Below are 12,631 nucleotides of genomic sequence, written 5' to 3' on the forward strand. Positions count from 1 at the left end.
GGCTCACACTTGTAATACTATCTACTGAGAGGAGAACAGGATTGTTTCAAAGCCAGCTTGTAGTCAGAAAGTTAGTGAGATTCCCATCTCAACTACTGAGCTGGGAGTAGTGTGTTTCTCTCATCCAGGTCTGGGGGAAGTATAAATGTAAGGATCATGGTCCAGGCCAACTGAGGGAAAAACATGACCCTATTCAAAAAGTAAAACAGAAAGTACTAGGGACAAATTCAGTTGGTAGAACACCTGCCTAGCAAGTGAAATGTCCTACATGCAAACTCTAGTACAAAAACAAACAAACAAAAAAACTGTATAGTATTTTGGAAAGAATATATTAAGTGCTGTTGATCAAAGTGGAGGTTGTATTGGAGAGGGAATAGATTTCAAGTAAAGAGGCAAATCTTTCAAGTAAAGTAGACCTGGGGTTTTGGTGGAAACTGTGAGGACTAACTGGAGTCGAGTACGCAAGAAGAGTGGTAGAGGTTGGTCAGCGTAAGTGTAAGGGATGGTCTTATCAGGTCATGCACTTAGACTTAGACTTCTCTGCATCAAATCGGGAACCATTACAAGGTTTCAAACCAAGGAGGACCGTAATCTGTCAGATTTTGATGGATTCATCCTGATAACTGTATTCAACAAACTTTGATTGGGGACAGATTGGAAATAGAGCTAAGAGACTGTCATATAATCCAGGAGAGAGTTGGCCAATCCAGGGCAGAAAAGTTACTTGATGTTTGGGATGAAAGAGAGAAAAGTCAAGGTTTAAGATGTTGAGTGGTTAGGGTGATTTATTGCCAACATTAATTTTTTTTTTCTTTTTTCTCTCTTTATTACTAAGCTTGGATTTCTTGTTGTTATTACTATATCTATCTCTAATTGCTCTCAATTATTATAGGCTCTATGACGTTATTTTAAATTTTTAATGGAAGGTGGGGTTAGCATAAAGAGTGCTGAATGAGAATTTGTGTTCTGTTTGGAATAAATTGACCTTATTGCCAGGACTTCTCTGTTGAGGCCATGACCTTGCTTAGGAGTTTGTAGTATATTCTCAATGATTGCATTTGCCAGAAGTCTGAATCCTTTAATGAGAACTACTTACATTTACTTTCTTTGTTTATATATATATACAGGCAAAAGAATGGATTCCATCAGGAAAAGCAAAGAAAGAAAGTCCTGCTAAAAAATTTTATTCTGAATCTGAAGAAGAACAGGACTCCGCTGATAGCAGCAGTGACAGTGGTGGGTTTTTATATATTTATATATATAAATAATTCACACTGTAGATTACATGGAAACTCTTTCTTCTCATCCATTTATTCTCAACCATTCTAAACTAAATTTAGAACTTCTCAGAATTCTCTTTTCAGAGCTAAAAAGGTTGAGGGCAGCCATATGCAATTGAAAGAATGCTTAATAGGAAGAATTTAAAAGTCCTTTGCTAATTAAGTAAGGTACCTATCTTTTTATCTTACAGTTGAAGGAGTAGAGGTAGGTCTTCTTAAAATTTGTTCATTACCAAAATTTTCTGTGTGATTTGTCAATTTATTGGAGTCACTTTCTAACAGTTTTATATTCAGAGTTAGCCTTGGAAGCACATCTGATTAAAAACCAAATTATACTCAACTTTCCATAAGCCTTTTATTTCTTGGATAACCAAGACCCCTTATTATTAGTTGGTTTTCTGTTGTCTGACTCTAAAGTCATTCATTTTTTCCCATTTTCCTTGTAAAAATCTTTGTTTTCAGAATCTATAAATTAACTGTGGCACATTATATAATAAACTATATAATAAATTGAAACTGGAAAAAATACCAGTTGACATTAAAAAGTTGACATTAAAAAGTATAGAATTTAGGGAATGAGGTAGACCAGTGAGAGATATATTTCTATACTTGTTTTTGTTTGTTTTGCTTTGTTTTGTTGGTTATAGTGCTTGAACTCATGGCCTGGGCATTGTCTCTGAGCTTTTCTGCTCAAGGCTAGTGCTCTACTACTTGAGTCACTGCTCTATTTCCAGTTTACTGGAGGTTAATTGGAGATAAGATTCTCATGGCCCCAGAGTTCAAGCCCCAAGACTGACCAAAAAAAAAAAAAATTCTCATGAACTTTGCTGCCTGGGTTGGCTTTGAACCATGATCCTCAGCTCTCAGCCTCATGAGTAGCTAGGATTACAGGCATGAGCCACCAGTGCCAGATTAAATAAGTGTTTTATACTACATAAAAATAAATCTATTCCTAAATAAACCTTTTCCAATTTGAATATGAAATAGTTCATTAATGTTGAATTTTTATGGATTTATTACAGTTCATATAGGTAGTCATGTGGTTCATTATAGCTTTCAGAGGAAAAAATAACTTTTCTCTTACAAATTATCCAGTGAACATATCTTTTTGAGGGGTTGGGAAGGTGGCTCAGTGGTAGAGTGCTTGCCTTGCATGCATGAGGCCCTGGGTTCGATTCCTCAGCACCACATAAGCAAAAAGAAAAAAGCCGGAAGTGGCACTGTGGCTCAAGTGGTAGAACACTAGCCTTGAGCTGAAAAGCTGAGGGATAGAGCCCAGGCCCAGAGTTCAGGCCCCACAACCGAACGCCCCCCCCCCCCCAAAAAAAAAAAACCATATCTTTTTGAGAACAAAGAAATTTCCTGAAGACTCTCACTAACTAGTAAATTTAAATAACACTTCCTTAAGTGAGCTGGATCCAAACTCATGTTGATCTCATATGTAGTAAATAACATGTAAAATACTTAGATTCGTAATTTCTCTTCATTATTTCTAACATGCGCTGGTTGCCCAACTTACTATATACATGATATAACTGATATCCTAACAAATTTCAACTCTTTTTGTCAGTCATGAAGCTGGGACTCTCAGGGCCTGGGTCCTGTCCCTGAGCTCTTTCGTTCAAATCTAGTGCTTTACCATTTTGAGCCAAAGCTCTACTTCCAGTTTTGGGGTGATGAGTTAGAGATGAGAGTCTCAGGGAGACTTTTCTGCCCAGGTTGGCTTTAATCCTCCATCTTCAGATCTCAGCCTCTTGAGTAGCTAGAATTACAGGCATGCGCCACCAGCACCTGGCTCCAACTCTCTTCATTTATCAGTTTGGGTAAAATGGAATTTATTCTTTCTGCGAAGTAATGATGGTGAGTGTCTTCTCTGGTAGCAGTTCTGTTATAATCACCATCACAAATTTCAAATTGTTTAATCTTTATGACAGTCCTGTCAAGTAATAATAATGTTGCCACCTGCTGTAAAGGAAACTGAGAGTCATAGGTTAAACAATTTACTCGGTCTTTCATCTAGTATGTGGTAGAGCCAAGATTTGAATTTCAGCATTGTCACATGAGAACCCCTTCTTTCCCCACTACAAGCTACTCTGAAAAACTAACATCATTAGTCATAGCTTTCTACTATGGTACAGAATTTAATCTCTAAAATAAGTCTTACATACCTATTAGAATACTGTTTCATTACAGGCTAAGTTTCTTCATAAAGGGTGTGCCATTACATAGATCATAGGCAAGAGCAAAGTTTGTTCTTTAATATAGAATATAATTCTGCAGTTATAATCATTTTAAATAATAATATACTTCATCTGAAATTACACATACTTAATGTATTACTTCATCAAGAGTCCTAGTATACCATAATTTATACATTTAAGTATATAGTTCCTTAACGTAGATTTATCATCAATGAAAAACTTCTTTATTAAATAAAATGTCTTATTTAGTAATTTTGCTTGTTTTTGAATTTTTGAGTGTCTCATTTTCCCTTTCAAAATTTGTTTCAAATAAGATCTAACTGTTGTTTATTTTTCTCTAAGTAAAAATCTCCAGTTGGAATTAGATTCACAATTATTTATCTTTATACTATTTTCATTCTAAGAAAGGAAGAGAGAAAGATAGATTGAAAAAAAAAGAATGTGATAACTATTTACAGGCTTGAAGAGTGAGAGTCCCTTAAATTTGGTTTACTTGATTCATCTTGGCTTTGTTTTTCCCTACCCACCATCAAAGCATCTTCTATCAATTGGAGTCTCTCAAAATTCAGTCTCAAGCTCATTCTGCCACAGGAACCCATAGGTCTAGAAACAAAAGGTGCAAAAATAGTGTTGAACAAGAGAGGTCCATCTGAAACAAAATATCTGGTTTCCTTCATGATGAACATTACCAGTTGCAAGTGGACTTGTCCTTATGTATAATTAGGTGGCTTCAAGTCAAAGAACATGTGGGTTTTTCTGTTTGTTTTTCAAAGAGAGTGAATCTGGAAGTGACAGTGAAGAGGAAGGAGACAGCAATGAAGACAGCAGTGAGGACACCTTCAGTGAGGAGAGTGAGAATGCAAGTGAATCAGAAGCAGAAAATGAAATAACAGCCAAGAGGAACTCCAAAGCCAAAAGAAAAAGGTATTGTATAATAATAGCCTTCAAAAAATGTTTCATAGCACTTTCCCTAGTTAAATTTTCCCTTCAACTCAGAGTGAGAAAGTAACTACTGCACGTATTTTCTCCCAAGTATACATTAAATATTTTAAAAATTAATTTAAAGTGCTAGTAATTCACATTGTGACTTACAATGCCTAGATTTCATTTTGAACTTGAACAAATCTTAGAGTTACATTTTGAAAATGGGTATAACCTTGGAAGTCTTGAGCTAAGTGATCAAGCAGTAGGTATGAAACACTTAATTACCTTTTGTAGCAATTTTGCTGAAGGCTAAAATTAAATCCCTTAACACTTTGCCATTATGTAACTAAGACAATTGATTTTTCTAAATAATGTTACATTAAAAGATTATGATCCAAATATTAAGTGCCAAAGGCTGTGAAGGAAGACGGTCATAAGATAGTTAAGTATTAGCTCTTTCTAGGATCACCCATTATCAACAACATTATCCTGCATTAAAGTGTCATTAAAATTTTGAGTGATTGGGGCTAATACCTTGGATTGTGTGGCTCTGTTTTCCCCCATTGCTGTCAGCAAGTGGCCTCTGCCAGCATGATGGCCCTTTCCCTGCAGTCTGCTGCCCGCTCACTTGATGAGCTTGCAGCTTGGGCTCAGTCGTGGCTGACAGCACTGATTGGGGCGCAGTACGCTCTCTGCTCCTTTTATTACAGACAGTAATTAAAGCAGCTCGCCCTGCCACTTCCATAACAAACACAGCATAATGCCCTAATTATGACTTTATTAATTTAAGTCAGGATTTAATGATTTTAAAAGTGATTTATATTGTTTTTCCTGTTCAGAACAAATGAAATCTGTAGGTTAAATTAATACAGGCTTTTCATCATTGCAAAGTTAAAAACCTAGTTACCAGTAAATTCTTTTCATTAGATTAACATCTGAAACTCTAAGCAGTAAGGTAAACAATAATTACCATCAAAATTGAGTGATATATAATAAAATAACACTTTTACATTTAAAAATCTTATCTTAAATGCTTGAAGCTAAATATAGACTCATTGACTTGTTGCAGCAAAGGAGCTAGTTGGTTTGTAATAGGCTTCTTTAAGAGGAAAATTGTATACTAGCTTAACATCAGAGTACCAAGATGTGATTTATAAAAGTATCCTGGTTCTAGAAAGGAAAATTTTTTTTATCAATACATTAAATAACTTTGCAAACAGCAGAAGTCATTTATGTTAGAAATTTATAAGCACATATTAGCTACTTTATATTTTTCTTCAAAAAATGCACTTTTATCTTCACACATTTTAATTAAAAACAATTATTTGTTATACCAAAGAAAACTGCAAGTACATTCTAAACCCATATATTTGTAAGTACATGCTTTAAACAGTGAATTGAGAATAATAAATTTGCCAGTCTTTGCAACTGGGGAAAAAAGCAACATTTTTTTTTTAGTCTTCAAATATAATTACATGTTCTCTGAGATGTTGCCATGGCTCCATTTTTAATAAACAGCAATCATATTTCCTCCACAAAAATCAATTCTGAGAAATATCGATTCTTCCCTTGCCTTACCACTCTCTCTCCCTATTGTATCTTTCTGCCTGTCTCTTAACATTTCTTCCTGTTTCTTAACATTGCCAGTATAATATTTAAAGCTCTTAATAACAGTAACATATCTTTAGTAATTGTTCACTATTCATGGCTAAATTTGAATTTTATATGTCCAAGTATTTTCACATGAAGGAAAATAGTATGGTATGGGGAGAAAAGCAGACTTCAGACTTAGATGTGAGTTCAGATTCTACTTTTTTTCCTCCTATCTCTGTGTTCTTAAGCAAATTATTTAACCTTCTTAAGTATCAGTCTCATTATTGTAATCAGGATAATAATGCACCTAGGAAGAGAGCACCTAAATTAGATAATTGGTATGATTGGCATGAAATGCCTAGCATTGCTTCTCCAAGGTAGATTCTTAAACACATGCTCACGAAGTAAGAGAGGGGGGTGGTGGGGAGATAGAGAAAGAACTCTAGAACTAGATTTTCAATTTTTGGGGGGAGGAGAATATAAAGCACTTCAAAGTATATCATGTCCCTAAGATAATTTGGTTGACCATCTCATATGTTACTTCTCTTTTTGTAGAACTCCCCAGTTCACCTTAAGTTTATTTAGGTATCCTCCTTTAAGTGTTCTCATGATAGACACACCATACTTTCTTACTTATTACTTACACTGTATTGTCACTGCCACCATACTTTTCTTCATCTTCCAATGGACTACAGACATTCTGGGCAGACATACAATGATACCTATATTAGACTAGCCTTTGTGAGCCTGAGTACATAATGTAGTGCTAGTATTTTTACTTAATAAATATTAGTTGAAATAATGAACAAATGTGTTAAGCACTTAGGTGTGATTAAAAAAATTATTTAACTATCTTACATTTTTAGTAAGATTTAATACATTAGAAGAATCCTCTTATAGCTGAGGTTTTTAGACCATAACATATAATCTCAGCACTCATAAGGCAGAGGCAAGAAGAATGTAAGTTTCAGGCCAGCTAATTAAATAAAAAATTGATTCTCTGAATGAATTGGTGTTTTAATATAATATAATTCAAGTCACATGTGGGACCTTGTATAAATAATTTTTATGGACAGAAAAAGTCTACAAATACAGTTGGTTTTAGCGAAAGTAAACATACAAATATTTATCAAGAAACAGTTTGTATATAGAAACAACATTGTAAAAGCATACTGTTGTGGATGCTAATGTTAACACAACATCTAGTAGATCAAACATTTTATATTATTTTCTGTATTGTTGGAAATTATGTTAATTAGTGGTATCATATAACTTTTTGTATTTGAAATGATTCTGTTTACAATGAATTCCTGTATAATTATTACATTAGATGTTCAAGAATTTCAAAACTATTGTATTGTCTGCATAAAAGATTTATAGTTCTTATTTCAAAATTTATTTTTATGCATAGTGATTTAGAGGATGGCGAGAAGCAAAATGAGACACCTAAAACTTCAGATTCTTCTGATGCTGAATCTAGTTTAGAAGAAAGCTCAGATTCTGAATCAGAATCAGAATCTGAAAGTGACTCTGACTCCAGAAAAGTCACTAAGGTAAGAGATGGCACATTTATTTATTTATTTATTTATTTTTTGGGTCCAGTCGTGGGCCTGAACTCTGGGCCTGGGTACTGTCCCTCAGCTCTTCAGCTCAAGGTTAACTCTCTACCACTTGAGCCACAGCGCCATTCCGGCTTTTTTTTCTGCTTATGTGGTGCTGAGGAATCGAACCCAGGGCCTCATGCATGCAAGGCAAACACTCTACCACTGAGCCACCTTCCCAGCCCGAGATGGCACATTTATTATAATCAAAGGTAAATAGGTGTACCTTTTACAATTAAGCATACATATTATCGAAAATTTAATGTTTTGTTGAAAACCAAGAAACTAAAACAAAAGTTAACATTTGTTTACTAACATTTAAGTTACTAACAAGTAGACTAAAAAATGTCACCATTATTTTCCCATTCCTTTGATTTTTTTTTTTTGTTGTTGTTGTTGTTGTTGGTTGTGATTCTGAACTTTGGGCCTGGACACTGTCCCTCAGCTCTTCAGCTCAAGGCTAGCACTCTGCCACTTGAGCCATAGCACCACTTCCGGCTTTTTCTGCTTATGTGGTACTAAGGAATCAAGCCCAGGGCCTCATGCATGCAAGGCAAGCACTCTACCACTGAGCCACCTTCTTGTGTGATTTTTTTTTTAAAACCCTAAATAAACCTTTCCTTTATAACTCAGCTCTACAGAAAAATTTAGGATTGATTTTGAGTTCATCTTGTGGCCACTAAAACTTTTGGTTAGGTTGTGATAAGAAGACTTTTGCTAAAAGTAAAGTGAAAGGAAGTTGCAGAAATACTGCTGAACAAAAGAACTTAAATGCTTAAAAAATAACCAATATGCTTTGTAAAGTATTAGACATTTAATAATGTTATTGGATGATAGAATGTTTTTTAAAGTTTTAAAAGGTATATTATTTAAATCAGAAATTCAGTAGCCATTTAGTTAAACAATCAACTTATAGTATAATAGTGCTATTTATACAACATTTGTAACACTGAACTTTTTTTTTTATATAAAAGTGTATGTAGCTAGGGACATTAGGCTCAAGCTTGCTATCCTAGATACTGGGGTGATAGAGATCACAGACTTGTGGTTCAAAGGCCAGCCCATGCAAAAAGAAGTTCTTGAAACTCCATTTCTGCCAGTGGCTGGGTGTAATGGCACACACCTGTTGTCCCAGGTATAAGGGAGACACAGTGGCTCAGTGTGTTGGCTCACACTTGACATCCCTAGCAGCATGGGGAAGCATAAGTAGGACAGTCACAGCCTAGGCCAGCCCAGGCTTAAGACAAAGCTTTACTTCAAAAATAACATGGCTCAAGTGGTAGAATACCTGCCTTGAAAGCAGCAAGTCTTGAGTTCAAATCCTAGTTCCATACCCACCCACCAAAATACATATGTACACATACATATAGTAAAAATATGTAGTGTTTTTAAATGAAGCTATTAATGTAAAGTTTAGACTCATAATAATTATCTTTTTAATCTCAAATCATCATCCCTTTTAGGCAAATAGATAACACTGACTTCAAGTATAGTAACTTTATATGTAAACTTTATTATTCTATGTGTTGAAATTAATAATCATAGATTTACTTTAATGGAAATCAGTTTCTTCCTAACTCTGTTTTTGGAGTTTGAACTAAAGGCCTGGCTCTGTCCTTGAGTTTTTGTGCTCAAGGATAGCTAGCACTCTATTACATGAGCCACAGCTCCACTTTGGCTTTTTAGTGGTTAATTGGAGATAAGAATCTCAAGGACTTCGTTGCTTATGCTTGCTTTAAACCATAATTTTCAAATCTCAGTCTTCAAAGTAGCAAGGATTACAGAGATGAGCCACCAATGTCTGACATCTAACCCAGTATTTTTTTCATCTATTTATTTTGTGAAATTTGAATTTTTTCAGAATGGCATCTGAGTAGATTAGTATGAATATAAATTCATTAAAGAACATAATCCCTTCCATCTAGAGATTTATTGTAAAAGAATAAGCATATTTATTTAAAATATGACTAGTGATTTTCTTACCTTATTTGGAATATTCTTTCATATATCAGAACTTATTTTATAGTTAAATTTATATTTAAACTTGGATATATGTGCTACAGAATTTTAAGATTTCTGTTTTTCCAAAATTCACGTAAGAGATTTTATGATTTATTGACTGGCCTCATATTAAAACTTATCTCACAGTTAATTTAGTATATCCTCATTTTCTATTTACTTTAAAAATTCACAGTTTTTCTTGAGACTAGAAAATACTAGAATTGAAACTTAGAGAATATATTAGCTGAGTTGTAGGTCATGCCTATAATCCCATTACTCAGGAGCCTGAGGAAAGGAAGGTCACATTGGAATTCAGCCTCAAGCAGCCTAAAAAAATAATCAAATAGAAAAACAAACAAAAAACTGACAACAAAAGAGGAAAAATTCATAAACTACTTTGGATGCTGACAACAAATATAATCCAAATAAAATACGAGTTTTAAAACATTACAGCAAAAATACCAAGAATGACAAATAGTTATTCTTAAAAGGTTTTTCAAAAGTTGAAAAAAGGTGGACTTAGTGCCTATTTAGTTTTAGGTACTTATTAAATCACAGGGGCACTTTAAATCAGCAATTCAGTTGTTTCTTCTTTTTAAACATTTCAGTGATAAAAGTAAATCTCTTAATTAGTGTACAACATTGTAGAACATCATTGTAAAAGTTAGAGGCATTGCAATGAGCAAGAACCTTCAAAAACTCAGGCCATAGCTTGATGATGATTTTGTGTCTACTTGTTTTCTTCAGATAAATTATTTTCTCTGTATTAGAGGGTCTTTTCCCATCTATGATAGGCAGAAAGAGTTGGTCATTCCTTTCTTTTCTTTTTGTTCTTAGATTTTTTGGTTTTTGTTGTTGTTTTGTGTTTATTTTGCATTAATATATGAAATTGAAATAGTCTTCACTTTGAAGCTACCATAATTATTTCTGCTTTTTTTAAAATGATTTGGGGTATACCATATGATTGCAATGTATCAGTTTTCCAATAATCTACAATTGTGGAAAAGTCCTCCTTGCCCCAAGTGTTGTAGCTTCTGCTACAAATTATGAGTAATGAAGGCAGATGGTGGGTGCTTTACCATAATTTAGCATGACAGTGTGTTGGTGCTGAAAATTCATATGCCTTAAATCTACAACCTAACTAAATCTATACTTTTTCTCTTTTTCTTTCATTTGGACGATATACTTGGGGGGCATTGAGCATGAAAATGAGACTTTGGAGGTACTTTGATTATATGGCTTTCAAAACAGTTTTTATAATGGTCCTGTGAAATAAGTAGAGTATTCTACTTGTTTGGAGATAAGATTTTTATGTTTCAGTTTGCTCATCTATAAAGTAGAATGCTGATATCCACTTTATTTTTAAAAAATCAAATGTGAAAGAGCAGTAAAAAAAAAAAACTATAAAAAATTTTTATCACTTTTTAATTTGAATATTAATTTCATGAAAGATCAACAGTATTATACTGATAGCATACCAATGCAAAAAGGAACTTAATTTTCTTTTTTGCAGTCTTTGCGTCCTGTAATTTTTACTTTTTCACCATTTAAGTTTTAAGTCAGTCTTCAGTTGTGATCCCTTAGTTGCAGCATGTGAGCTTATTCATTTAATTAAGATAGTCATCTACCTTCTGTCTCCTTTGTACTTGAATGTCTTACTGTTTCTTCTTTTGCTATCCAATGTACCCATCTTTTCTAACATTGAAAGAGAGGAAGGGGAGTGAAATAGCATTTCACAACTGTAGCTCCCATTAAATTACTTCCATAGTAAAATCAGTTTCTACAATTTCAGTTTTTCTATGTTCAGACCAGATTTTTAGGCCTTTTTGGCACTACTGGTTTGATAAACTAGTACAAGAGACATGCTGTCTCATTTGTTTGTCTCATTTGTTTGCAATATTCTTTTTGCAGAAGAAATAATGGTTGCAAGTCCTCTAGATTCTATGTGTGATTCCTCATATCTGTTTCTTCCTGTCCCACTCTGACTATTCTGTGTCCACCTTTCTTACTTTCATAGCCCCTTTGTCTTAGCCATCCTTAGACAAATGCTTTTCCAGCCCATCCTTCTATGCAATTGCCCGATTCTTACTGTAGAAAATACAAGCTGAGGAGAAAGTAGTCTCATGCCAGAGTGTGGTGCTTCCACCTTTCTTAGTTGACAGTGACTGTAAGGAATGAACGATTACTGATGAGAGGGAATCACTCATGTGAATGGTGCAGGGACAGTAGAAAGTGGGTAGAACCTTACTGGATTGATTGTTCCTAAATTGTTTGTTATTTAATGCCTCAGTATATCTATAAGACACAAAACTGTAGTCAACAGTTAGGCTTTATGATTGGTCCTTTGTGTTATTTATTGATTAAGAGACATTCTCATTTGATTTCAGATATTGTCAAAAATGACCACAATAATTATCTTGTTTCAGTTATAGTTATTTTGATAGACTAACATGCATTTTATGTGTAGGTATTCCTTTTTGAAGTATGTTTGAGAGGCATTTTGAGCACAGTACTTTTTAATCAAATAATTATCTTGCTTCAAATAACACCTATAGCAAGAACAGTTCTCATTTGAAGTGCTTTCACATATTTTACAGTTCGAAAGGAAAATCATTTTATAAAAGAGAAAGATTAATAATGTAGACACATTCCCATGTCTGAAAAAGAGAAATTTATATGAATAAATCCTGTTTTTTACCAATATAGCTAAGTTATATTCTGTTGGTATTTAAAGTATGTGTTGAACAGATGGTAGAATCATTCAAAATGATGTTTTTGAAGTTTTTCAGGTCTTCTCCTCTATTGAACCTGTGCTTCAGTGTCTCTTAAAAATAACCCACATGTTAGAGTGTTCCTACTGTGGTGCACATTCTAATTTTATCTATAACAGTTCCTGAAGATTGAAATAATTCATGATAAATGCAATCATAATTTTAAATCATGATTATAATTTATTGTGAATAACTTGTCTATTTTCCTTTATTATTAACATTTTAGTTTTACGTTAACTGCATATAAAGTATAATGTATG

General features: G+C 33.8%; 1 protein-coding gene across 1 annotated transcript in view; it reads left to right on the top strand.

Annotated features, from left to right (window-relative positions):
• Positions 1-12,631, top strand: part of Ap3b1 (adaptor related protein complex 3 subunit beta 1) — a 226,083-nt gene that overhangs the window by 129,603 nt on the left and 83,849 nt on the right. The window contains exons 18-20 of the mRNA XM_042690763.1: positions 1,128-1,236; positions 4,255-4,405; positions 7,410-7,551. Of these exons, the coding sequence (XP_042546697.1) occupies positions 1,128-1,236; positions 4,255-4,405; positions 7,410-7,551 (402 nt within the window). The remainder of the gene's footprint in view (positions 1-1,127; positions 1,237-4,254; positions 4,406-7,409; positions 7,552-12,631) is intronic.

The sequence above is a fragment of the Dipodomys spectabilis genome, unplaced genomic scaffold (genome assembly GCF_019054845.1).
Source record: "Dipodomys spectabilis isolate Male_0828 unplaced genomic scaffold, ASM1905484v1 ptg000140l, whole genome shotgun sequence".
NCBI classification, from domain to species: Eukaryota; Metazoa; Chordata; class Mammalia; order Rodentia; family Heteromyidae; genus Dipodomys; species Dipodomys spectabilis.